Raw genomic sequence first — 24,680 nt, 5'->3', positions numbered from 1 at the left:
GCAACTAAAACATGCGGACTCTCCTTCACTGCAGCCGACGTGAGGAAAACATTTAAACGTGTCAACCCTCGCAAGGCTGCAGGCCCAGACGGCATCCCCAGCCGCACCCTCAGAGCATGCACAGACCAGCTGGCTGGCGTGTTTACGGACATATTCAATCAATCCCTATCCCAGTCTGTTGTTCCCACATGCTTCAAGAGGGCCACCATTGTTCCTGTTCCCAAGAAAGCGAAGGTAACTGAGCTAAACGACTACCGCCCCGTAGCACTCACTTCCGTCATCATGAAGTGCTTTGAGAGACTAGTCAAGGACCATATCACCTCCACCCTACCTGACACCCTAGACCCACTCCAATTTGCTTACCGCCCAAATAGGTCCACAGACGATGCAATCTCACCCACACTGCACACTGCCCTAACCCATCTGGACAAGAGGAATACCTATGTGAGAATGCTGTTCATCGACTACAGCTCGGCATTTAACACCATAGTGCCCTCCAAGCTCGTCATCAAGCTCGAGACCCTGGGTCTCGACCCCGCCCTGTGCAACTGGGTACTGGACTTCCTGACGGGCCGCCCCCAGGTGGTGAGGGTAGGCAACAACATCTCCACCACGCTGATCCTCAACACTGGGGCCCCACAAGGGTGCGTCCTGAGCCCTCTCCTGTACTCTCAGTTCACCCACGACTGTGTGGCCACGCACGCCTCCAACTCAATCATCAAGTTTGCGGACAACACAACAGTGGTAGGCTTGATTACCAACAACGACGAGACGGCCTACAGGGAGGAGGTGAGGGCCCTCGGAGTGTGGTGTCAGGAAAATAACCTCACACTCAACGTCAACAAAACTAAGGAGATGATTGTGGACTTCAGGAAACAGCAGAGGGAACACCCCCCTATCCACATCGATGGATCGGTAGTGGAGAGGGTAGTAAGTTTTAAGTTCCTCGGCGTACACATCACAGACAAACTGAATTGGTCCACCCACACAGACAGCATCGTGAAGAAGGCGCAGCAGCGCCTCTTCAACCTCAGGAGGCTGAAGACATTTGGCTTGTCACCAAAAGCACTCACAAACTTCTACAGATGCACAATCGAGAGCATCCTGTCGGGCTGTATCACCGCCTGGTACGGCAACTGCTCGGCCCACAACCGTAAGGCTCTCCAGAGGGTAGTGAGGTCTGCACAACGCGTCACCGGGGGCAAACTACCTGCCCTCCAGGACACCTACACCACCCGATGTCACAGGAAGGCCATAAAGATCATCAAGGTCAACAACCACCCGAGCCACTGCCTGTTCACCCCGCTATCATCCAGAAGGCGAGGTCAGTACAGGTGCATCAAAGCTGGGACCGAGAGACTGAAAAACAGCTTCTATCTCAAGGCCATCAGACTGTTAAACAGCCACCACTAACATTGAGTGGCTGCTGCCAAAACACTGACTCAACTCCAGCCACTTTAATAATGGGAATTGATGGGAAATTATGTAAAATACATCACTAGCCACTTTAAACAATGCTACCTAATATAATGTTTACATTATTCATCTCATATGTATACGTATATACTGTACTCTATATCATCGACTGCATCTTTATGTAATACATGTATCACTAGCCACTTTAACTATGCCACTTTGTTTACATACTCATCTCATATGTATATACTGTACTCGATACCATCTACTGTATCTTGCCTATGCCGCTCTGTACCACCACTCATTCATATATCTTTATGTACATATTCTTTATCCCCTTACACTTGTGTCTATAAGGTAGTAGTTTTGGAATTGTTAGCTAGATTACTTGTCGGTTATTACTGCATTGTCGGAACTAGAAGCACAAGCATTTCGCTACACTCGCATTAACATCTGCTAACCATGTGTATGTGACAAATAAAATTTGATTTGAGGTATTTACATACAGTTCTGCCTGGTCAAAAGTAATGACATAACCTGGTGGGAGTTAATGAGTTATATTTATAACTGGTCAGATGTAATGACGTATATTTATACCCGTTTAGAGGTAACGAGTTACAGTTATATCAGATCAGAGGTAATGAGATATAGTCATATCTTTTCAGATGTAAAGACATATAGTTATGCTTTGTTAGAAGTAATGAGTTATAGTTATACCTGGACAGAGGTAATGACATCAGCTGGTCAGAGGTAATGCGATATAGTTGAATTTGAAACTCTCGACCTGCTCCACTACAGCCCCCTCAGCCCTCCTTTTCCTGTAGTCCACAATCATCTCCTTTGTCTTGATCACGTTGAGGGAGAGGTTGTTTTCCTGGCACCACACTGCCAGGTCTCTGACCTCCTCCCTATAGGCTGTTTCATCATTGTCGGTGATCAGGCCTACCACCATTTGCTGTCAGCAAACGTAATAATGGTGTTGGAGTCATGCTTGGCCACATAGTCGTGGGTGAACAGGGAGTACAGGAGGGGACTAAGCACGCACCCCTGAGGGGCCCCAGTGTTGAGGTTCAGCGTGGCAGATGTGTTGTTGCCTACCCTTACCACCTGGGGGCGGCCTGTCAGGAAGTCCAGGATTCTGTTGCAGGGGGAGTGTGTGTTTAGTCCCAGGGTCCTTAGCTTAGTGATGAGCCTTCTGGGCACTATGATGTTGAACGCTGAGTCGTAGTCAATGAACCACATTCTCACATAGGTGTTCCTTTAGTCCAGGTGGTAAAGGGCAGTGTGGGGTGCGATTGAGATTGCGTCATCTGTGGATTTGTTGGGGTGGTATGCAAATTGGAGTGGGTCTAGAGTTCCCAGGGTAATAGTGTTGATTTGAGCCAATTTTATCTGGTCAGAGGTAATGAAATATAGTTAATCCTGGTCAGAGGTAATGTCTGAGCTTGATAAGCTGAGCTTCACTGTGCATGTAGAGAACTTGATAAGGAAGCTCAAGCTGAAAATAAGTTTTTATTACCGGCATAAGGCTTGTTTTTCTTTTGAGGCCAGGAAGGAGCTGGTACGATGTACATTACTGCCGGTTTTAGATTTTAGTGATGAGATATATATATATACAGTGCCTTGCGAAAGTATTCGGCCCCCTTGAACTTTGCGACCTTTTGCCACATTTCAGGCTTCAAACATAAAGATATAAAACTGTATTTTTTTGTGAAGAATCAACAACAAGTGGGACACAATCATGAAGTGGAACGACATTTATTGGATATTTCAAACTTTTTTAACAAATCAAAAACTGAAAAATTGGGCGTGCAAAATTATTCAGCCTCTTTACTTTCAGTGCAGCAAACTCTCTCCAGAAGTTCAGTGAGGATCTCTGAATGATCCAATGTTGACCTAAATGACTAATGATGATAAATACAATCCACCTGTGTGTAATCAAGTCTCCGTATAAATGCACCTGCACTGTGATAGTCTCAGAGGTCCGTTAAAAGCGCAGAGAGCATCATGAAGAACAAGGAACACACCAGGCAGGTCCGAGATACTGTTGTGAAGAAGTTTAAAGCCGGATTTGGATACAAAAAGATTTCCCAAGCTTTAAACATCCCAAGGAGCACTGTGCAAGCGATAATATTGAAATGGAAGGAGTATCAGACCACTGCAAATACAGTTTTATATCTTTATGTTTGAAGCCTGAAATGTGGCAAAAGGTCGCAGAGTTCAAGGGGGCCGAATACTTTCGCAAGGCACTGTATATATATATATATATATATATATATATATGCAGGCCTCAACCAGGCCTCAACCACTACCCTGAGAGCACTTGATTCACTATCTTTCAGCCCTCGGGTTTATTACAAATCAAAAATGTCTAACACATTTTGATCTCTAGCAGCGCTGTTGGCTGGTCGCCATTATTTATATTTCTACTTTGCACATTCTTCCACTGCAAATCTACCATTCCGGTGTTTTACTTGCTATATTGTATTTACTTTGCCACCATGGCCTTTTTTTTGCCTTTACCTCCCTTATCTCACCTCACTTGCTCACATTGTATATAGACTTATTTTTCTACTGTATTATTGACTGTATGTTTGTTTTACTCCATGTGTAACTCCGTATCGTTGTATGTGTCGAACTGCTTTGCTTTATCTTGGCCAGGTCGCAATTGTAAATGAGAACTTGTCCTCAACTTGCCTACCTGGTTAAATAAATGTGCAATAATTTCTTTTTTTAAATGACCTTGCGTAGGCTTCAATACCGGAAACACTGATTTATTAGGCCATATTGGGTAAAATGCCTTTTACGGTCCCATTCTCATTTGCATCTAACATAACCAAAAATTAGAACAGGTCATGGTAGAAATAGTTTTAGTCACTTAGCTCCGTGGTCCTGGAATTCTATCCTGATTATTTTAACATTTGATGATCTAGTTTTGTTGGTGGAGTTTAAACACTTGATCGATGTATATATCATAGAAGAGTGTAATTGTTTTTAGGCCAGCTGTTTCTAGTCAAGACTTTCGTGTTTTTAACGTAAAATGTTTTTTTTTGTACTGTATGTTTGTTTATAGTTTTGCTTAATGTTGTGTTAGTGTATGTAAGTTGTTTTGTCTGAAACGTTGTTCCCCCTGCTGCTATTGGACCAGGTCTCTCTTGTAAAAGAGATGTTATCTCAATGAGAAAAACCTGTATAAATGTACAAAACCTGGACCCGTACAAATCAGCTGGGCTTGACAATCTGGACCCTCTATTTCTGAAACTATCTGCCGCCATTGTCGCAACCCCTAGTACCAGCCTGTTCAACTTCTCTTTCATATCATCTGAGATCCCCAAGGATTGGAAAGCTGCCGCAGTCATCCCCCTCTTCAAAGGGGGAGACACCCTGGACCCAAACTGTTACAGACCTATATCCATCCTGCCCTGCCTATCTAAGGTCTTCGAAAGCCAAGTCAACAAACAGGTCACTGACCATCTCGAATCCCACCGTACCTTCGCCGCTGTGCAATCTGGTTTCCGAGCTGGTCACGGGTGCACCTCAGCCACGCTCAAGGTACTAAACGATATCATAACCGCCATCGATAAAAGACAGTACTGTGCAGCCGTCTTCATCGACCTGGCCAAGGCTTTCGACTGTCAATCACCATATTCTTATCGGTAGACTCAGTAGCCTCGGTTTTTCTAATGACTGCCTTGCCTGGTTCACCAACTACTTTGCAGACAGAGTTCAGTGTGTCAAATCGGAGGGCATGTTGTCCGGTACTCTGGCAGTCTCTATGGGGGAGCCACAGGGTTCAATTCTCGGGCCAACTCTTTTCTCTGTATATATCAATGATGTTGCTCTTGCTGCGGGCGATTCCCTGATCCACCTCTACGCAGACGACACCATTCTGTATACTTCCGGCCCTTCCTTGGACACTGTGCTATCTAACCTCCAAACGAGCTTCAACGCCATACAACACTCCTTCCGTGGCCTCCAACTGCTCTTAAACGCTAGTAAAACCAAATGCATGCTTTTCAACCGTTCACTGCCTGCACCCGCACGCCCGACTAGCATCACCACCCTGGATGGTTCCGACCTAGAATATGTGGACATCTATAAGTACCTAGGTGTCTGGCTAGACTGTAAACTCTCCTTCCAGACTCATATCAAACATCTCCAATCGAAAATCAAATCTAGAGTCGGCTTTCTATTCCTCAACAAAGCCTCCTTCACTCACGCCGCCAAACTTACCCCAAAACTGACTATCCTACCGATCCTCGACTTCGGCGATGTCATCTACAAAATAGCTTCCAATACTCTACTCAGCAAACTGGATGCAGTTTATCACAGTGCCATCCGTTTTGTTACTAAAGCACCTTATACCACCCACCACTGCGACCTGTATGCTCTAGTCGGCTGGCCCTCGCTACATATTTGTCGCCAGACCCACTGGCTCCAGGTCATCTACAAGTCCATGCTAGGTAAAGATCCGCCTTATCTCAGTTCACTGGTCACGATGGCAACACCCACCCGTAGCACGCGCTCCAGCAGGTGTATCTCACTGATCATCCCTAAAGCCAACACCTCATTTGGCCGCCTTTCGTTCCAGTTCTCTGCTGCCTGTGACTGGAACGAATTGCAAAAATCGCTGAAGTTGGAGACTTTTATCTCCCTCACCAACTTCAAACATCTGCTATCTGAGCAGCTAACCAATCGCTGCAGCTGTACATAGTCTATCGGTAAATAGCCCACCCAATTTACCTACCTCATCCCCATACTGTTTATATTTATTTACTTTTCTGCTCTTTTTCACACCAGTGTCTCTACCTGTACGTGACTATCTGATCATTTATCACTCCAGTGTTAATCTGAAAAATTGTAATTATTCGCCTACCTCATGCCTTTTGCACACAATGTATATAGACTCTCTTTTTTTTCTACGGTGTTATTGACTTGTTAATTGTTTACTCCATGTGTAACTCTGTGTTGTCTGTTCACACTGCTATGCTTTAACTTGGCCAGGTCGCAGTTGCAAATGAGAACTTGTTCTCAACTAGCCTACCTGGTTAAATAAAGGTGAAATAAAAAATTAATAAAAGGCCAGGAAATGAGAACACACTTGCCTGTCTCCTTCTAGCCTGCCTATGAGCACTATGAAGTAATCTTTTAATTGCTCCGATTTATGAAGATTGATGTAGTTTGTAATTACATGAATGACTACTGTGCGAGCATTCGAGAGATCCCTATAACAACCACTACATCCCTAACTATAGAGCTCCCTACAACAACCACTACATCCCTAACTATGGAGCTCCCTTCAACAGCGCTGTATCGCCACTCCAAATGTTCTGCTAGTTGGTAGTGACAGGGTTTCCACTTCAATTTAGCCATTGAGGTATCGAGGGATACTTAGTTATGACTGGGGTCTAGTCAGAGGTATGGAGGGATACTTAGTTATGACTGGGGTCTAGTCAGAGGTATGGAGGGATACTTAGTGTGGACTGGGGTCTAGTCAGAGGTATGGAGGGATACTTAGTGAGGACTGGGGTCTAGTCAGAGGTATGGAGGGATACTTAATGAGGACTGGGGTCTAGTCAGAGGTATGGAGGGATACTCCGTGAGGACTGGGGTCTAGTCAGTGGTATGGAGGGATACTCCGTGAGGACTGGGGTCTAGTCAGAGGTATGGAGGGATACTTAGTTATGACTGGGGTCTAGTCAGAGGTACGGAGGGATACTTAGTTGTGACTGGGGTCTAGTCAGAGGTATCGAGGGATACTTTGTGAGGACTGGGGTCTAGTCAGAGGTATGGAGGGATACTTAGTTGTGACTGGGGTCTAGTCAGAGGTATGGAGGGATACTTAGTGAGGACTGGGGTCTAGTCATAGGTATGGAGGGATACTTAGTGAGGACTGGGGTCTAGTCAGAGGTATGGAGGGATACTTAGTGAGGACTGGGGCAGAGGTTTTGTATGTAGGGTCTGAGGCTTGATGTCTTGAGTGTTAGGTGTTTTGCTGTAGTTATTGTGTGACTGATAACTACAATAAGTGTTGTGTCTGGATTGCAGTGTGACTGATAACTATTGCATTTATACGTGTTGTGTTTCAGTGCTCAGTGACATGTGGTGAGGGGGTGGAGAGGCGCTTAGTGACGTGTCGTATTGGAGATCAGTGTAATGGAGAGAGACCTGAGGCCCACAGACCCTGCAAACCAGGACCCTGTCACGGTGAGATACAACCCTAACTCTAACCCTGACCTTAACATTAACCCTGACTATCAATTACATTTTGTATTTGTTGGTGTGTTTTAAATGTTTTATAATTATTGTAGCTATCACCAGCCTAGTCTTTAAACCTTTCCTTTTGAAGGACTGTTGTCTGGAACTATTCTAACCCTAACCAACCCCAGGGTTTGAATCCTAACCCTAACCCCTTAGGCTCCCATACCTAACCCTAACCACCCCCAAAGCCTGAATCCTAACCCTAACAACTCCTGAGACGCGAGTTCTAACCCTAACCCCTCTGGCCCCCGTACCTAACCCTAACCACCCCCAAAGCCTGAATCTTAACCCAAACCCCCATACATAACCCTAACCACTCCTGAAACCTGAGTCCTAACGCTAACCCCTCAGAGGGGGGAGGGGGGGTTGCTAAGCTGACATATGGAATTGTTTTAAGATGGTCATGCTATGGATCATTTAGATATTTGGTTAAGAAAATATTTACTAAATTTACTAAATAAAACTAAAGAAAAATATATATAATATAGTATTTTTTTTATCATGTAAGGAAATCAGTCAATTGAAATACATCAATTAGGCCCTAATCTATGATTTTTACATTATTGGGCAGGGGCGCAGCCATAGGTGAGCCAGGACCAGCAAACCAGAATTCGTTTTTCCCCACAAAAAGCTTTATTACAGACAGAAATACTCATCGGTTTCATCAGCTGTCCAGGTGGCCGGCCTCAGGTGATCCCGCAGGTGAAAAAGACTGATGTGGAGTTCCTGGGCTGGCGTGGTTAAATGCGGTTGTGAGGCCGGATGTAACAAATTTGTGCAAAATATTTGTGAGAATTAAGCTTTTTATGCATATGGAACATTTCTGTGTCTGGTCTTTTATTTCAGCTCATTAATCATGGAGGAAGGGAGCTGCATAACCTGGGAGGGAGGGAGCTGCATAACTAGGGAGGGAGGGAGGAAGCTGAATAACTAGGGAGGGAGGGAGAGAGCTGAATAACTAGGGAGGGAGGGAGGGAGCTGAATAACTAGGGAGGGAGGGAGGGAACTGAATAACTAGGGAGGGAGGGAGGGAGCTGAATAACTAGGGAGGGAGGGAGGGAGCTGAATAACTAGGGAGGGAGGGAGGGAGCTGAATAACTAGGGAGGGAGGGAGCTGAATAACTAGGGAGGGAGGGAGCTGCATAACCTGGGAGGGAGGGAGCTGCATAACCTGGGAGGGAGGGAGCTGCATAACCTGGGAGGGAGGGAGCTGCATAACCTGGGAGGGAGGGAGCTGCATAACTAGGGAGGGAGGGAGGGAGCTGAATAACTAGGGAGGGAGGGAGGGAGCTGAATAACTAGGGAGGGAGGGAGGGAGCTGAATAACTTGGGAGGGAGGGAGCTGAATAACTTGGGAGGGAGGGAGCTGAATAACTAGGGAGGGAGGGAGGGAGCTGAATAACTAGGGAGGGAGGGAGCTGCATAACCTGGGAGGGAGGGAGCTGCATAACCTGGGAGGGAGGGAGCTGCATAACCTGGGAGGGAGGGAGCTGCATAACCTAGGAGGGAGGGAGCTGCATAACCTGGGAGGGAGGGAGCTGCATAACCTGGGAGGGAGGGAGCTGCATAACCTGGGAGGGAGGGAGCTGCATAACGTGGGAGGGAGGGAGCTGCATAACCTGGGAGGGAGGGAGCTGCATAACCTGGGAGGGAGGGAGCTGCATAACCTGGGAGGGAGGGAGCTGCATAACCTGGGAGGGAGGGAGCTGCATAACCTGGGAGGGAGGGAGCTGCATAACCAGGGAGGGCGGGAGCTGAATAACCAGGAAGGGAGGGAACTGAATAACCAGGGAGAGCGGGAGCTGAATAACCAGGAAGGGAGGGAGCTGAATAACTACGGAGGGAGGGAGCTGAATAACTAGGGAGGGAGGGAGCTGAATAACTAGGGAGGGAGGGAGCTGAATAACTAGGGAGGGAGGGAGGGAGCTGAATAACCAGGAAGGGAGGGAGCTGAATAACTACGGAGGGAGGGAGCTGAATAACTAGGGAGGGAGGGAGCTGCATAACCTGGGAGGGAGGGAGTTGCATAACCTGGGAGGGAGGGAGCTGCATAACCTGGGAGGGAGGGAGCTGCATAACCAGGGAGGGAGGGAGCTGCATAACCAGGGAGGGAGGGAGCTGCATAACCAGATGGAGGAGCTGCATAACCAGGGAGGGAGGGAGCTGAATAAGCAGGGAGGGCAGGAGCTGAATAACCAGGGAGGGAGGGAGCTGCATAAAGGGAGGGATGGAGCTGCATAACTAGGGAGGGAGGGAGCTGAATAACCAGGGAGGGCAGGAGCTGAATAACCAGGGAGGGAGGGAGCTGAATAACTAGGGAGGGAGGGAGCTGAATAACTAGGGAGGGAGGGAGCTGAATAACTAGGGAGGGAGGGAGCTGAATAACTAGGGAGGGAGGGAGCTGAATAACTAGGGAGGGAGGGAGGGAGCTGAATAACTAGGGAGGGAGGGAGGGAGCTGAATAACTAGGGAGGGAGGGAGGGAGCTGAATAACTAGGGAGGGAGGGAGGGAGCTGAATAACTAGGGAAGGAGGGAGGGAGCTGAATAACTAGGGAGGGAGGGAGGGAGCTGAATAACTAGGGAGGGAGGGACGGAGCAGAATAACTAGGGAGGGAGGGAGGGAGCTGAATAACTTGGGAGGGAGGGAGGGAGGGAGGGAGGGAGCTGAATAACTTGGGAGGGAGGGAGGGAGGGAGGGAGGGAGCTGAATAACTTGGGAGGGAGGTTGGGAGTCGAATAACTTGGGAGGGAGGGAGGGAGGGAGTTGAATAACTTGGGAGGGAGGGAGTTGAATAACTTGGGAGGGAGGGAGGGAGGGAGTTGAATAACTTGGGAGGGAGGGAGGGAGGGAGTTGAATAACTTGGGAGGGAGGGAGTTGAATAACTTGGGAGGGAGGGAGTTGAATAACTTGGGAGGGAGGGAGCTGAATAACTAGGGAGGGAGGGAGGGAGCTGAATAACCAGGAAGGGAGGGAGCTGAATAACTACGGAGGGAGGGAGCTGAATAACTAGGGAGGGAGGGAGCTGCATAACCTGGGAGGGAGGGAGCTGCATAACCTGGGAGGGAGGGAGCTGCATAACCAGGGAGGGAGGGAGCTGCATAACCAGGGAGGGAGGGAGCTGCATAACCAGGGAGGGAGGGAGCTGCATAACCAGGGAGGGAGGGAGCTGCATAACCAGGGAGGGAGGGAGCTGCATAAGCAGGGAGGGAGGGAGCTGCATAACCAGGGAGGGAGGGAGCTGCATAACCAGGGAGGGATGGAGCTGCATAACCAGGGAGGGAGGGAGCTGAATAACCAGGGAGGGAGGGAGCTGAATAACCAGGAAGGGAGGGAGCTGAATAACTACGGAGGGAGGGAGCTGAATAACTAGGGAGGGAGGGAGCTGAATAACTAGGGAGGGAGGGAGCTGAATAACTAGGGAGGGAGGGAGCTGAATAACTAGGGAGGGAGGGAGGGAGCTGAATAACTAGGGAGGGAGGGAGGGAGCTGAATAACTAGGGAGGGAGGGAGGGAGCTGAATAACTAGGGAGGGAGGGAGGGAGCTGAATAACTAGGGAAGGAGGGAGGGAGCTGAATAACTAGGGAGGGAGGGAGGGAGCTGAATAACTAGGGAGGGAGGGACGGAGCAGAATAACTAGGGAGGGAGGGAGGGAGCTGAATAACTTGGGAGGGAGGGAGGGAGGGAGGGAGGGAGGGAGGGAGCTGAATAACTTGGGGGGGAGGGAGGGAGGGAGGGAGCTGAATAACTTGGGAGGGAGGTTGGGAGTCGAATAACTTGGGAGGGAGGGAGGGAGGGAGTTGAATAACTTGGGAGGGAGGGAGTTGAATAACTTGGGAGGGAGGGAGGGAGGGAGGGAGGGAGTTGAATAACTTGGGAGGGAGGGAGGGAGGGAGTTGAATAACTTGGGAGGGAGGGAGTTGAATAACTTGGGAGGGAGGGAGTTGAATAACTTGGGAGGGAGGGAGCTGAATAACTAGGGAGGGAGGGAGGGAGCTGAATAACCAGGAAGGGAGGGAGCTGAATAACTACGGAGGGAGGGAGCTGAATAACTAGGGAGGGAGGGAGCTGCATAACCTGGGAGGGAGGGAGCTGCATAACCTGGGAGGGAGGGAGCTGCATAACCTGGGAGGGAGGGAGCTGCATAACCTGGGAGGGAGGGAGCTGCATAACCTGGGAGGGAGGGAGCTGCATAACCTGGGAGGGAGGGAGCTGCATAACCAGGGAGGGAGGGAGCTGCATAACCAGGGAGGGAGGGAGCTGCATAAGCAGGGAGGGAGGGAGCTGCATAACTAGGGAGGGAGGGAGGGAGCTGAATAACTAGGGAGGGAGGGAGGCAACTGAATAACTTGGGAGGGAGGGAGGGAGGGAGCTGAATAACTTGGGAGGGAGGGAGGGAGGGAGGGAGTTGAATAACTTGGGAGGGAGGGAGTTGAATAACTTGGGAGGGAGGGAGGGAGTTGAATAACTTGGGAGGGAGTTGAATAACTTGGGAGGGAGGGAGTTGAATAACTTGGGAGGGAGGGAGTTGAATAACTTGGGAGGGAGGGAGGGAGGGAGGGAGTTGAATAACTTGGGAGGGAGGGAGTTGAATAGCTAGTGAGGGATGGAGGGAGTTGAATAACTAGGGAGGGAGGGAGTTGAATAACTAGGGAGGGAGAGAGTTGAGTAACTTGGGAGGGAGGGAGTTGAAAACTAGGGAGGGATGGAGTTGAATAACTTGGAGGGAGGGAGTTGAATAACTAGTTTAGGGAGTTGAAGAACTAGGGAGGGATTTGAATAGCTAGTGAGGGAGGGTGGGAGTTGAATAACTAGGCAGGGAGCTGAATAACTAGGGATGGAGGGAGCTGAATAACTAGGGAGGGAGGGAGCTGAATAACTAGGTACGGAGGGAGATGAATAACTAGGGAGGGAGGGAGTTGAATAACTAGGGAGGGAGGGAGTTGAATAACTAGTTTAGGGAGTTGAAGATCTAGTTTAGGGAGTTGAAGAACTAGGGAGGGAATTGAATAGCTAGTGAGGGAGGGAGGGAGCTGATTAACTAGGGAGGGAGCTGAATAACTAGGGAGGGAGCTGAATAACTAGGGAGGGAGCTGAATAACGAGGGAGGGAGGGAGCTGAATAGGGAGGGAGCTGAATAACTAGGGAGTGAGGGAGATGAATAACTAGGGAGTGAGGGAGATGAATAACTAGGGAGTGAGGGAGATGAATAACTAGGGAGGGAGGGAGCTGAATAACTAGGGAGGGAGGGAGTTGAATAACTTGGGAGGGAGGGAGGGAGTTGAATAACTTGGGAGGGAGGGAGGGAGGGAGTTGAATAACTTGGGAGGGAGGGAGTTGAATAACTTGGGAGGGAGGGAGTTGAATAACTTGGGAGGGAGGGAGCTGAATAACTAGGGAGGGAGGGAGGGAGCTGAATAACCAGGAAGGGAGGGAGCTGAATAACTACGGAGGGAGGGAGCTGAATAACTAGGGAGGGAGGGAGCTGCATAACCTGGGAGGGAGGGAGCTGCATAACCTGGGAGGGAGGGAGCTGCATAACCTGCGAGGGAGGGAGCTGCATAACCTGGGAGGGAGGGAGCTGCATAACCTGGGAGGGAGGGAGCTGCATAACCTGGGAGGGAGGGAGCTGCATAACCAGGGATGGAGGGAGCTGCATAACCAGGGAGGGAGGGAGCTGCATAAGCAGGGAGGGAGGGAGCTGCATAACTAGGGAGGGAGGGAGGGAGCTGAATAACTAGGGAGGGAGGGAGGGAACTGAATAACTTGGGAGGGAGGGAGGGAGGGAGCTGAATAACTTGGGAGGGAGGGAGGGAGGGAGTTGAATAACTTGGGAGGGAGGGAGTTGAATAACTTGGGAGGGAGGGAGGGAGTTGAATAACTTGGGAGGGAGGGAGGGAGGGAGGGAGGGAGTTGAATAACTTGGGAGGGAGGGAGTTGAATAACTTGGGAGGGAGGGAGTTGAATAACTTGGGAGGGAGGGAGGGAGGGAGTTGAATAACTTGGGAGGGAGGGAGTTGAATAGCTAGTGAGGGATGGAGGGAGTTGAATAACTAGGGAGGGAGGGAGTTGAATAACTAGGGAGGGAGAGAGTTGAGTAACTTGGGAGGGAGGGAGTTGAAAACTAGGGAGGGATGGAGTTGACTAACTTGGAGGGAGGGAGTTGAATAACTAGTTTAGGGAGTTGAAGAACTAGGGAGGGATTTGAATAGCTAGTGAGGGAGGGTGGGAGTTGAATAACTAGGCAGGGAGCTGAATAACTAGGGATGGAGGGAGCTGAATAACTAGGGAGGGAGGGAGCTGAATAACTAGGTACGGAGGGAGATGAATAACTAGGGAGGGAGGGAGTTGAATAACTAGGGAGGGAGGGAGTTGAATAACTAGTTTAGGGAGTTGAAGATCTAGTTTAGGGAGTTGAAGAACTAGGGAGGGAATTGAATAGCTAGTGAGGGAGGGAGGGAGCTGATTAACTAGGGAGGGAGCTGAATAACTAGGGAGGGAGCTGAATAACTAGGGAGGGAGCTGAATAACTAGGGAGGGAGGGAGCTGAATAGGGAGGGAGCTGAATAACTAGGGAGTGAGGGAGATGAATAACTAGGGAGTGAGGGAGATGAATAACTAGGGAGGGAGGGAGTTGAATAACTAGGGAGGGAGGGAATTTGATAACTAGTTTAGGGAGTTGAATAACTAGGGAGGGATTTGAATAACTAGGGAGGGAGTTGAATAACTAGGTAGGGAGTTGAATAACTAGGGAGGGAGGGAGTTGAATAACTAGGGAGGGAGTTGAATAACTAGTTTAGGGAGTTGAAGATCTAGTTTAGGGAGTTGAATAACTAGGGAGGGAATTGAATAGCTAGTGAGGGGGGGTGTGAGTTGAATAACTAGGGAGGGAGCTGAATAACTAGGGAGGGAGCTGAATAACTAGGGAGGGAGGGAGCTGAATAACTAGGGAGGGAGGGAGCTGAATAACTAGGGAGGGAGGGAGCTGAATAACTAGGGAGGGAGGGAGCTGAATAACTAGGGAGTGAGGGAGCTGAATAACTAGGGAGGGAGGGAGCTGAATAACTAGGGAGGGAGGGAGTTGAATAACTAGGGAGGGAGGGAATTTGATAACTAGTTTAGGGAGTTGAAGAACTAGGGAGGGAGTTGAAGAACTAGGGAGGGAGTTGAATAACTAGGGAGGGAGGGAGTTGAAAAACAAGTTTAGGGAGTTGAAGAACTAGGGAGGGAGGGAGTTGAATAACTAGGGAGGGAGGGAGTTGAATAACTAGGGAGGGAGGGAATTTGATAACTAGTTTAGGGAGTTGAAGAACTAGGGAGGGAGCTGAATAACTTGGGAGGGAGGGAGCTGAATATCTAGGGAGGGAGGGAGATGAACAACTAGGGAGGGAGGGAGATGAATAACTAGGGAGGGGTGGGAGTTGAATAACTAGGGGGGGGGGGATCTGAATAACTAGGGGGGGGGGGATCTGAATAACTAGGGAGGGAGGGAGCTGAATAACTTGGGAGGGAGGGAGCTGAATAACTAGGGAGGGAGTTGAATAACTAGGTAGGGAGTTGAATAACTAGGTAGGGAGTTGAATAACTAGAGAGGGAGCTGAATAACTAGGGATGGAGGGAGCTGAATAACTAGGGAGGGAGGGAGCTGAATAACTAGGAGGGGTGGGAGTTGAATAACTAGGGGGGGGGTCTGAATAACTAGGGAGGGAGGGATCTGAATATCTAGGGAGGGAGGGAGATGAACAACTAGGGAGGGAGGGAGATGAATAACTAGGGAGGGAGGGAGCTGAATAACTTGGGAGGGAGGGAGTTGAATAACTTGGGAGGGAGGGAGTTGAATAACTAGGGAGGGATGGAGTTGACTAACTTGGGAGGCAGGGAGCTGAATAACTAGTTTAGGGAGTTGAAAATCTAGGGAGGGATTTGAATAGCTAGTGAGGGAGGGAGGGAGTTGAATAACTAGGCAGGAAGTTGAAGATCTAGTTTAGGGAGTTGAAGAACTAGGGAGGGAATTGAAAAGCTAGTGGGGGAGGGAGGGAGGGAGCTGAATAACTAGGGAGGGTGCTAAATAACTAGGGAGGGAGCTGAATAACTAGGGAGGGAGCTGAATAACTAGGGAGGGAGGGAGCTGAATAACTAGGGAGGGAGCTGAATAACTAGGGAGGGAGGGAGCTGAATAACTAGGGAGGGAGGGAGCTGAATAACTAGTGAGGGAGGGAGCTGAATAACTAGTGAGGGTGGGAGTTGAATAACTAGGGGGGAGGGATCTGAATAACTAGGGAGGGAGCTGAATAACTTTGGAGGGAGCTGAATAACTAGGGAGGGAGGTAGCTGAATAACTAGGGAGGGAGGGAGCTGAATAACTAGGGAGGGAGGGAGCTGAATAACTAGGGAGGGGGGGAGCTGAATAACTAGGGAGGGAGGGAGCTGAATAACTAGGGAGGGAGGGAGCTGAATAACTAGGGAGGGAGGGAGCTGAATAACTAGGGAGGGAGGGAGCTGAATAACTAGGGAGGGAGGGAATTGAATAACTAGGGAGGGAGGGAGTTGAATAACTAGGGAGGGAGCTGAATAACTAGGGAGGGAGGGAGCTGAATAACTAGGGAGGGAGCTGAATAACTAGGGAGGGAGGGAGCTGAATATCTAGGGAGGGATGTAGCTGAATAACTAGGGAGGGAGGTAGCTGAATAACTAGGGAGGGAGGTAGCTGAATAACTAGGGAGGGAGGGAGCTGAATAACTAGGGAGGGAGGGAGCTGAATAACAAGTGGGGGTGGGAGTTGAATAACTAGGGGGGAGGGATCTGAATAACTAGGGAGGGAGGGATCTGAATAACTAGGGAGGGAGGGATCTGAATATCTAGGGAGGGAGGGAGATAAACAACTAGGGAGGGAGTGAGATGAATAACTAGGGAGGGAGCTGAATAACTAGGGAGGGAGGGAATTTGATAACTAGTTTAGGGAGTTGAAGAACTAGGGAGGGAGTTGAAAAACTAGGGAGGGAGCTGAATAACTAGGGAGGGAGGGAGCTGAATAACTAGGGAGGGAGCTGAATAACTAGGGAGGGAGGGAGCTGAATAACTAGGGAGGGAGCTGAATAACTTGGGAGGGAGCTGAATAACTAGGGAGGGAGGGAGCTGAATAACTAGGGAGGGAGGGAGTTGAATAACTTGGGAGGGATGGAGTTGAATAACTAGGGAGGGAATAGAATAGCTAGTGGGGGAGGGAGGGAGGGAGCTGAATAACTAGGGAGGGAGCTAAATAAATAGGGAGGGAGCTAAATAAATAGGAAGCGAGCTGAATAACTAGGGAGGAAGCTGAATAACTAGGGAGGGAGGGAGCTGAATAACTAGGGAGGGAGGGAGCTGAATAACTAGGGAGGGAGGGAGCTGAATAACTAGGGAGGGAGGGAGGGAGCTGAATAACCAGGAAGGGAGGGAGCTGAATAACTACGGAGGGAGGGAGTTGAATAACTAGGGAGGGGGGGAGTTGAATAACTAAGGAGGGAGGGAATTTGATAACTAGTTTAGGGAGTTGAAGAACTAGGGAGGGAGTTGAATAACTAGGGAGGGAGGGAGTTGAATAACTAGTTTAGGGAGTTGAAGAACTAGGGAGGGAGGGAGGTAGCTGAATAACTAGGGAGGGAGGTAGCTGAATAACTAGGGAGGGAGGGAGCTGAATAACTAGGGAGGGAGGAAGTTGAATAACTAGGGAGGGGGGGAGCTGAATAACTAGGGAGGGAGGTAGCTGAATAACTAGGGAGGGAGGGAGCTGAATAACTAGGGAGGGAGGGAGCTGAATAACTAGGGAGGGAGGGAGCTGAATTACTAGGGAGGGAGGGAGGGAGCTGAATAACTAGGGAGGGAGGGAGTTGAATAACTAGGGAGGGAGGGAATTTGATAACTAGTTTAGGGAGTTGAAGAACTAGGGAGGGAGTTGAAAAACTAGGGAGGGAGCTGAATAACTAGGGAGGGAGGGAGCTGAATAACTAGGAAGGGAGCTGAATAACTAGGGAGGGAGGGAGCTGAATAACTAGGGAGGGAGCTGAATAACTTGGGAGGGAGCTGAATAACTAGGGAGGGAGGGCGCTGAATAACTAGGGAGGGAGGGAGTTGAATAACTTGGGAGGGATGGAGTTGAATAACTAGGGAGGGATGGAGTTGACTAACTTGGGAGGGAGGGAGCTGAATAACTAGTTTATGGATTTGAATAGCTAGTGAGGGAGGGAGGGAGTTGAATAAGTAGGCAGGGAGTTGAATAACTAGGCAGGGAGTTGAATAACTAGGGAGGGAGCTGAATAACTAGGGATGGAGAGAGCTGAATAACTAGGGAGGGAGGGAGCTGAATAACTAGTGGGGGTGGGAGTTGAATAACTAGGGGGGAGGGATCTGAATAACTAGGGAGGGAGCTGAATAACTTTGGAGGGAGCTGAATAACTAGGGAGGGAGGGAGCTGAATAACTAGGGAGGGAGGGAGCTGAATAACTAGGGAGGAAGCTGAATAACTAGGGAGGGAGGGAGCTGAATAACTAGGGAGGGAGGGAGGGAGCTGAATAACCAGGAAGGGAGGGAGCTGAATAACTACGGAGGGAGGGAGTTGAATAACTAGGGAGGGAGGGAGTTGAATAACTAAGGAGGGAGGGAATTTGATAACTAGTTTAGGGAGTTGAAGAACTAGGGAGGGAGTTGAATAACTAGGGAGGGAGTTGAATAACTAGGGAGGGAGTTGAATAACTAGGGAGGGAGGGAGTTGAATAACTAGTTTAGGGAGTTGAAGAACTAGGGAGGGAATTGAATAGCTAGTGAGGGAGGGAGGGAGCTGAATAACTAGGGAGGGAAGGAGCTGAATAACTAGGGAGGGAGGTAGCTGAATAACTAGGGAGGGAGGTAGCTGAATAACTAGGGAGGGAGGGAGCTGAATAACTAGGGAGGGGGGGAGCTGAATAACTAGGGAGGGAGGTAGCTGAATAACTAGGGAGGGAGGGAGCTGAATAACTAGGGAGGGAGGGAGCTGAATAACTAGGGAGGGAGGGAGCTGAATTACTAGGGACGGAGGGAGGGAGCTGAATAACTAGGGAGGGAGGGAGTTGAATAACTAGGGAGGGAGGGAATTTGATAACTAGTTTAGGGAGTTGAAGAACTAGGGAGGGAGTTGAAAAACTAGGGAGGGAGCTGAATAACTAGGGAGGGAGGCAGCTGAATAACTAGGGAGGGAGCTGAATAACTAGGGAGGGAGGGAGCTGAATAACTAGGGAGGGAGCTGAATAACTAGGGAGGGAGCTGAATAACTAGGGAGGGAGGGAGCTGAATAACTAGGGAGGGAGGGAGCTGAATAACTAGGGAGGGAGGGAGTTGAATAACTTGGGAGGGATGGAGTTGAATAACTAGGGAGGGATGGAGTTGACTAACTTGGGAGGGAGGGAGCTGAATAACTAGTTTATGGATTTGAATAGCTAGTGAGGGAGGGAGGGAGTTGAATAAGTAGGCAGGGAGTTGAATAACTAGGCAGGGAGTTGAATAACTAGGGAGGGAGCTGAATAACTAGGGATGGAGAGAGCTGAATAACTAGGGAGGGAGGGAGCTGAATAACTAGTGGGGGTGGGAGTTGAATAACTAGGGGGGAGGGATCTGAATAACTAGGGAGGGAGGGATCTGAATAACTAGGGAGGGAGGGATCTGAATATCTAGGGAGGGAGGGAGATGAACAACTAGGGAGGGAGTGAGATGAATAACTAGGGAGGGAGCTGAATAACTAGGGAGGGAGGGAATTTGATAACTAGTTTAGGGAGTTGAAGAACTAGGGAGGGAGTTGAAAAACTAGGGAGGGAGCTGAATAACTAGGGAGGGAGGGAGCTGAATAACTAGGGAGGGAGGGAGCTGAATAACTAGGGAGGGAGGGAGTTGAATAACTTGGGAGGGATGGAGTTGAATAACTAGGGAGGGATGGAGTTGACTAACTTGGGAGGGAGGGAGCTGAATAACTAGTTTAGGGATTTGAATAGCTAGTGAGGGAGGGAGGGAGTTGAATAAGTAGGCAGGGAGTTGAATAACTAGGCAGGGAGCTGAATAACTAGGGAGGGAGCTGAATAACTAGGGATGGAGGGAGCTGAATAACTAGGGAGGGAGGGAGGGAGCTGAATAACTAGGGAGGGAGGGAGGGAGCTGAATAACTAGGGAAGGAGGGAGGGAGCTGAATAACTAGGGAGGGAGGGAGGGAGCTGAATAACTAGGGAGGGAGGGAGGGAGCTGAATAACTAGGGAGGGAGGGAGGGAGCTGAATAACTTGGGAGGGAGGGAGGGAGGGAGCTGAATAACTTGGGAGGGAGGGAGGGAGGGAGGGAGCTGAATAACTTGGGAGGGAGGTTGGGAGTCGAATAACTTGGGAGGGAGGGAGGGAGGGAGTTGAATAACTTGTGAGGGAGGGAGTTGAATAACTTGGGAGGGAGGGAGGGAGTTGAATAACTTGGGAGGGAGGGAGTTGAATAGCTAGTGAGGGAGGGAGGGAGTTGAATAACTAGGGAGGGAGGGAGTTGAATAACTAGGGAGGGAGGGAGTTGAATAACTTGGGAGGGAGGGAGTTGAAAACTAGGGAGGGATGGAGTTGACTAACTTGGAGGGAGGGAGTTGAATAACTAGTTTAGGGAGTTGAAGAGCTAGGGAGGGATTTGAATAGCTAGTGAGGGAGGGTGGGAGTTGAATAACTAGGCAGGGAGCTGAATAACTAGGGATGGAGGGAGCTGAATAACTAGGGAGGGAGGGAGCTGAATAACTAGGTACGGAGGGAGATGAATAACTAGGGAGGGAGGGAGTTGAATAACTAGGGAGGGAGGGAGTTGAATAACTAGTTTAGGGAGTTGAAGATCTAGTTTAGGGAGTTGAAGAACTAGGGAGGGAATTGAATAGCTAGTGAGGAAGGGAGGGAGGGAGCTGATTAACTAGGGAGGGAGCTGAATAACTAGGGAGGGAGCTGAATAACTAGGGAGGGAGCTGAATTACTAGGGAGGGAGGGAGCTGAATAGGGAGGGAGGGAGCTGAATAACTAGGGAGTGAGGGAGATGAATAACTAGGGAGTGAGGGAGATGAATAACTAGGGAGGGAGGGAGCTGAATAACTAGGGAGGGAGGGAGTTGAATAACTAGGGAGGGAGGGAATTTGATAACTAGTTTAGGGAGTTGAAGAACTAGGGAGGGAGTTGAAAAACTAGGGAGGGAGCTGAATAACTAGGGAGGGAGGGAGCTGAATAACTAGGGAGGGAGCTGAATAACTTGGGAGGGAGCTGAATATCTAGGGAGGGAGGGAGCTGAATAACTAGGGAGGGAGGGAGCTGAATAACTAGGGAGGGAGGGAGTTGAATAACTTGGGAGGGATGGAGTTGAATAACTAGGGAGGGATGGAGTTGACTAACTTGGGAGGGAGGGAGCTGAATAACTAGTTTATGGATTTGAATAGCTAGTGAGGGAGGGAGGGAGTTGAATAAGTAGGCAGGGAGTTGAATAACTAGGCAGGGAGTTGAATAACTAGGGAGGGAGCTGAATAACTAGGGATGGAGAGAGCTGAATAACTAGGGAGGGTGGGAGCTGAATAACTAGTGGGGGTGGGAGTTGAATAACTAGGGGGGAGGGATCTGAATAACTAGGGAGGGAGGGATCTGAATATCTAGGGAGGGAGGGAGATGAACAACTAGGGAGGGAGTGAGATGAATAACTAGGGAGGGAGCTGAATAACTAGGGAGGGAGGGAATTTGATAACTAGTTTAGGGAGTTGAAGAACTAGGGAGGGAGTTGAAAAACTAGGGAGGGAGCTGAATAACTAGGGAGGGAGGGAGCTGAATAACTAGGGAGGGAGCTGAATAACTAGGGAGGGAGGGAGCTGAATAACTAGGGAGGGAGCTGAATAACTTTGGAGGGAGCTGAATAACTAGGGAGGGAGGGAGCTGAATAACTAGGGAGGGAGGGAGCTGAATAACTAGGGAGGAAGCTGAATAACTAGGGAGGGAGGGAGCTGAATAACTAGGGAGGGAGGGAGCTGAATAACTAGGGAGGGAGGGAGCTGAATAACTAGGGAGGGAGGGAGCTGAATAACTAGGGATGGAGGGAGGGAGCTGAATAACCAGGAAGGGAGGGAGCTGAATAACTACGGAGGGAGGGAGTTGAATAACTAGGGAGGGAGGGAGTTGAATAACTAAGGAGGGAGGGAATTTGATAACTAGTTTAGGGAGTTGAAGAACTAGGGAGGGAGTTGAATAACTAGGGAGGGAGTTGAATAACTAGGGAGGGAGGGAGTTGAATAACTAGTTTATGGAGTTGAAGAACTAGGGTGGGAATTGAATAGCTAGTGAGGGAGGGAGGGAGCTGAATAACTAGGGAGGGAAGGAGCTGAATAACTAGGGAGGGAGGTAGCTGAATAACTAGGGAGGGAGGTAGCTGAATAACTAGGGAGGGAGGTAGCTGAATAACTAGGGAGGGAGGGAGCTGAATAACTAGGGAGGGAGGGAGCTGAATAACTAGGGAGGGGGGAGCTGAATAACTAGGGAGGGAGGTAGCTGAATAACTAGGGAGGGAGGGAGCTGAATAACTAGGGAGGGAGGGAGCTGAATAACTAGTGAGGGAGGGAGCTGAATTACTAGGGAGGGAGGGAGGGAGCTGAATAACTAGGGAGGGAGGGAGTTGAATAACTAGGGAGGGAGGGAATTTGATAACTAGTTTAGGGAGTTGAAGAACTAGGGAGGGAGTTGAAAAACTAGGGAGGGAGCTGAATAACTAGGGAGGGAGGCAGCTGAATAACTAGGGAGGGAGCTGAATAACTAGGGAGGGAGGGAGCTGAATAACTAGGGAGGGAGCTGAATAACTTGGGAGGGAGCTGAATAACTAGTTTAGGGAGTTGAAGAGCTAGGGAGGGATTTGAATAGCTAGTGAGGGAGGGTGGGAGTTGAATAACTAGGCAGGGAGCTGAATAACTAGGGAGGGAGCTGAATAACTAGGGATGGAGGGAGCTGAATAAGTAGGGAGGGAGGGAGCTGAATAACTAGGTACGGAGGGAGATGAATAACTAGGGAGGGAGGGAGTTGAATAACTAGGGAGGGAGGGAGTTGAATAACTAGTTTAGGGAGTTGAAGATCTAGTTTAGGGAGTTGAAGAACTAGGGAGGGAATTGAATAGCTAGTGAGGAAGGGAGGGAGGGAGCTGATTAACTAGGGAGGGAGCTGAATAACTAGGGAGGGAGCTGAATAACTAGGGAGGGAGCTGAATTACTAGGGAGGGAGGGAGCTGAATAGGGAGGGAGGGAGCTGAATAACTAGGGAGTGAGGGAGATGAATAACTAGGGAGTGAGGGAGATGAATAACTAGGGAGGGAGGGAGCTGAATAACTAGGGAGGGAGGGAGTTGAATAACTAGGGAGGGAGGGAATTTGATAACTAGTTTAGGGAGTTGAAGAACTAGGGAGGGAGTTGAAAAACTAGGGAGGGAGCTGAATAACTAGGGAGGGAGGGAGCTGAATAACTAGGGAGGGAGCTGAATAACTTGGGAGGGAGCTGAATATCTAGGGAGGGAGGGAGCTGAATAACTAGGGAGGGAGGGAGCTGAATAACTAGGGAGGGAGGGAGTTGAATAACTTGGGAGGGATGGAGTTGAATAACTAGGGAGGGATGGAGTTGACTAACTTGGGAGGGAGGGAGCTGAATAACTAGTTTATGGATTTGAATAGCTAGTGAGGGAGGGAGGGAGTTGAATAAGTAGGCAGGGAGTTGAATAACTAGGCAGGGAGTTGAATAACTAGGGAGGGAGCTGAATAACTAGGGATGGAGAGAGCTGAATAACTAGGGAGGGAGGGAGCTGAATAACTAGTGGGGGTGGGAGTTGAATAACTAGGGGGGAGGGATCTGAATAACTAGGGAGGGAGCTGAATAACTTTGGAGGGAGCTGAATAACTAGGGAGGGAGGGAGCTGAATAACTAGGGAGGGAGGGAGCTGAATAACTAGGGAGGAAGCTGAATAACTAGGGAGGGAGGGAGCTGAATAACTAGGGAGGGAGGGAGCTGAATAACTAGGGAGGGAGGGAGCTGAATAACTAGGGATGGAGGGAGGGAGCTGAATAACCAGGAAGGGAGGGAGCTGAATAACTACGGAGGGAGGGAGTTGAATAACTAGGGAGGGAGGGAGTTGAATAACTAAGGAGGGAGGGAATTTGATAACTAGTTTAGGGAGTTGAAGAACTAGGGAGGGAGTTGAATAACTAGGGAGGGAGTTGAATAACTAGGGAGGGAGGGAGTTGAATAACTAGTTTATGGAGTTGAAGAACTAGGGTGGGAATTGAATAGCTAGTGAGGGAGGGAGGGAGCTGAATAACTAGGGAGGGAAGGAGCTGAATAACTAGGGAGGGAGGTAGCTGAATAACTAGGGAGGGAGGTAGCTGAATAACTAGGGAGGGAGGGAGCTGAATAACTAGGGAGGGAGGGAGCTGAATAACTAGGGAGGGGGGAGCTGAATAACTAGGGAGGGAGGTAGCTGAATAACTAGGGAGGGAGGGAGCTGAATAACTAGTGAGGGAGGGAGCTGAATAACTAGTGAGGGAGGGAGCTGAATTACTAGGGAGGGAGGGAGGGAGCTGAATAACTAGGGAGGGAGGGAGTTGAATAACTATGGAGGGAGGGAATTTGATAACTAGTTTAGGGAGTTGAAGAACTAGGGAGGGAGTTGAAAAACTAGGGAGGGAGCTGAATAACTAGGGAGGGAGGCAGCTGAATAACTAGGGAGGGAGCTGAATAACTAGGGAGGGAGGGAGCTGAATAACTTGGGAGGGAGCTGAATAACTTGGGAGGGAGCTGAATAACTAGGGAGGGAGGGAGCTGAATAACTAGGGAGGGAGGGAGCTGAATAACTAGGGAGGGAGGGAGTTGGATAACTTGGGAGGGATGGAGTTGAATAACTAGGGAGGGATGGAGTTGACTAACTTGGGAGGGAGGGAGCTGAATAACTAGTTTATGGATTTGAATAGCTAGTGAGGGA

General features: G+C 49.4%; 1 protein-coding gene across 1 annotated transcript in view; it reads left to right on the top strand.

Moving 5' to 3' along the window:
- The window catches only part of LOC139389572 (ADAM metallopeptidase with thrombospondin type 1 motif, 3), a 187,995-nt gene that overhangs the window by 138,247 nt on the left and 25,068 nt on the right, over positions 1 to 24,680 (top strand). The window contains exon 22 of the mRNA XM_071136391.1: positions 7,506 to 7,623. Within this exon, the coding sequence (XP_070992492.1) occupies positions 7,506 to 7,623 (118 nt within the window). The remainder of the gene's footprint in view (positions 1 to 7,505; positions 7,624 to 24,680) is intronic.

Source organism: Oncorhynchus clarkii, chromosome 30 (assembly GCF_045791955.1).
Source record: "Oncorhynchus clarkii lewisi isolate Uvic-CL-2024 chromosome 30, UVic_Ocla_1.0, whole genome shotgun sequence".
NCBI lineage: Eukaryota > Metazoa > Chordata > Actinopteri > Salmoniformes > Salmonidae > Oncorhynchus > Oncorhynchus clarkii.
Note: the sequence above shows the minus strand (reverse complement) of the source record. Positions and strands in the feature narration are given on the sequence as shown.